General features: G+C 31.8%; 1 protein-coding gene across 1 annotated transcript in view; it reads left to right on the top strand.

The window, feature by feature from the left end:
• ace (angiotensin I converting enzyme (peptidyl-dipeptidase A) 1) overlaps positions 1–2,261 on the top strand; it is a 38,516-nt gene that overhangs the window by 16,021 nt on the left and 20,234 nt on the right. The window contains exons 4-5 of the mRNA XM_016513243.1: positions 947–1,044; positions 1,120–1,292. Of these exons, the coding sequence (XP_016368729.1) occupies positions 947–1,044; positions 1,120–1,292 (271 nt within the window). The remainder of the gene's footprint in view (positions 1–946; positions 1,045–1,119; positions 1,293–2,261) is intronic.

Genomic DNA, 2,261 nt, shown 5'->3' with positions numbered 1-2,261 from the left:
CAACTGTTTTATCATGTTCTGACAAAAAAAAAAAAAAAAAGTTTAAACCACAGTAGTTTAAACCATAATTAACTGTCTATATATATATATATATATATATATATACATTTTCTTTGCCATATCGCCCAGTCCTAATAATTTATCACATTGGTAACACTTTACTTGGAGCTTGTATATACTGTATATATAATGCATTATAAAATTACTTTTAATGCATTCATTATGCCTTGTAATGCACCTTATAATGCATAGTTTGATATCATAAATAATTGTTATAATACATTATAAAACTGTTCTAAATTAAATTATAAAATCTATTCACTGTTACATCTTTAGAAAGTATAATGCATTAAAACACTGCAAACAACCAGTTTCAGATGCACAATAACAAAGAATATACAAATAATATAATGCACTTAATCTTTGGTTACAATTGTTTATGAAAATATATAATGCATTAACTAATATTAATTAATGAGACCTCATTGTAAAGTGTTATCATTTAGCGTTGTTTTTACAAATAATGTTAAACATGATATATATTTCCACCATGGTATGAGACACAGTACATAATTAACATAACAAATTATTAATATTTTTTCCCCTCAGAATTCTGAGTTAACACTTCATAATTTTGACTTTTTTTCTCTGAATTCTGAGTTTACATCTCCCAATTCTTTTTCTAAGACATTTTTTTCTCAGAATGTTAAGTTATCAACAGGCAATTGAAAGTTTACATCACATAATTCTGACTTTATAATATAATTCAAGTAAACTTTTACAACTTTTTTCATGTTTTCTACATTGTGATTATAATTTTTTATCATATCAAAACTGTGTTTACTACACTGTGATCATCTTATATAACAATATATATCATATATATAACAAGAAGAAGTTTGGATGCTCATGGTGATGTTCTAATTGTGTTTGGTTTCTGTTTCAGGCAACATGTGGTCACAAACGTGGAACAAGATCTACAACATGATGATTCCTTTTCCTGACAAGCCCAATGTAGATGTGACGGACACCATGGTTGCTAAAGTAAGCTACAGAATCTTGATGAGTGAATAATATCCTGAGCGCACCAGAGAGTGAGAAAGTGATTTGTACCCATAGGGTTATAATGCCACTCACATGTTCCGGGTTGCCGAGGGGTTCTTCACCTCTCTGGGTTTGCTCGAAATGCCTCCTGAGTTTTGGGACAAGGCCATGCTAGAGAAACCCACTGATGGAAGGGAGGTGGTCTGCCATGCCTCTGCCTGGGACTTCTACAACCGCAAAGACTTCAGGTACGTTAATCGTATCTCAGTAAAGTAGATCATATTGTTGCACAGTGGCAAACTGTGTTTTAGGGTACCTGATGCTTGCGGATTCCCTGAGGTATTCTATCATTCTCTTTGTGTGTGTGTGTGTGTGTGTGTGTGTACTTGGTTACCAAAAAGACAACAGTGTCACTGAAGAGCATGCTTGAGATTATAATAATTGGGAGACATGCTTTGTGTAAAGAAAAAAAATATCTATGTAAATATATATGATTTCCAATCAAGCTATAATCTAATTGTGCATTTAGGATGCAAAAAAATCTAGCTACAAAATTAGCTAGAACACTTTACAATATGGTTTCATTTGTTAACTTTCCCAAACACTTGTCCTAAACTCATGCCATTGGTCAATGTCCTCTGTCTTATGGAAGCTTATTTCCACCATGGAATAGAAAAAAAGGTAATTGTGACTTTTCATCTGATAATTTTGACTTTTTAAACTTAAGATCGCAAGTTTATATGCAAGTTATTGACTCGTTACTGAAAATTTACATCTTGCAATTGCAACAGTTTTTTCTCAGAATTGCAAGTTATCAATTGCTCTGATATAAATGTCCAATTCTGAGATATATACAAGTCTAAAAAATTTGAATTGTGCAATAAAAAAATAACATTTTTATTATTATTTATGATTATTATTATTTATTTATAGTTTGTTTTTATTCTGTGGCTGAAATAAGCTTTCACAGTGTCAGATTGGTCAGGATTATCAAATAAACTGAATAATTTGATAGCACCACATTCTTAAAGGGGTCATCGGATGCTACATGCACTTTTACAAGTTGTTTGAACTGAAATGTGTGTTGGGAGTGTGTGTACACAACCACCCTATAATGATAAAAATCCACCCAGTGTTTTTTTTTATCTACTAAAATATTTACCCCTATCTCAAATCGAGCCGATCTCAGATGCCTGTCTGTGTGACGTCACACAGAC

Source organism: Sinocyclocheilus rhinocerous, unplaced genomic scaffold (assembly GCF_001515625.1).
Source record: "Sinocyclocheilus rhinocerous isolate Xijiao unplaced genomic scaffold, SAMN03320098_v1.1 scaffold24, whole genome shotgun sequence".
Lineage (NCBI taxonomy): Eukaryota > Metazoa > Chordata > Actinopteri > Cypriniformes > Cyprinidae > Sinocyclocheilus > Sinocyclocheilus rhinocerous.
This window is presented reverse-complemented; position numbering and strand designations above follow the sequence as displayed.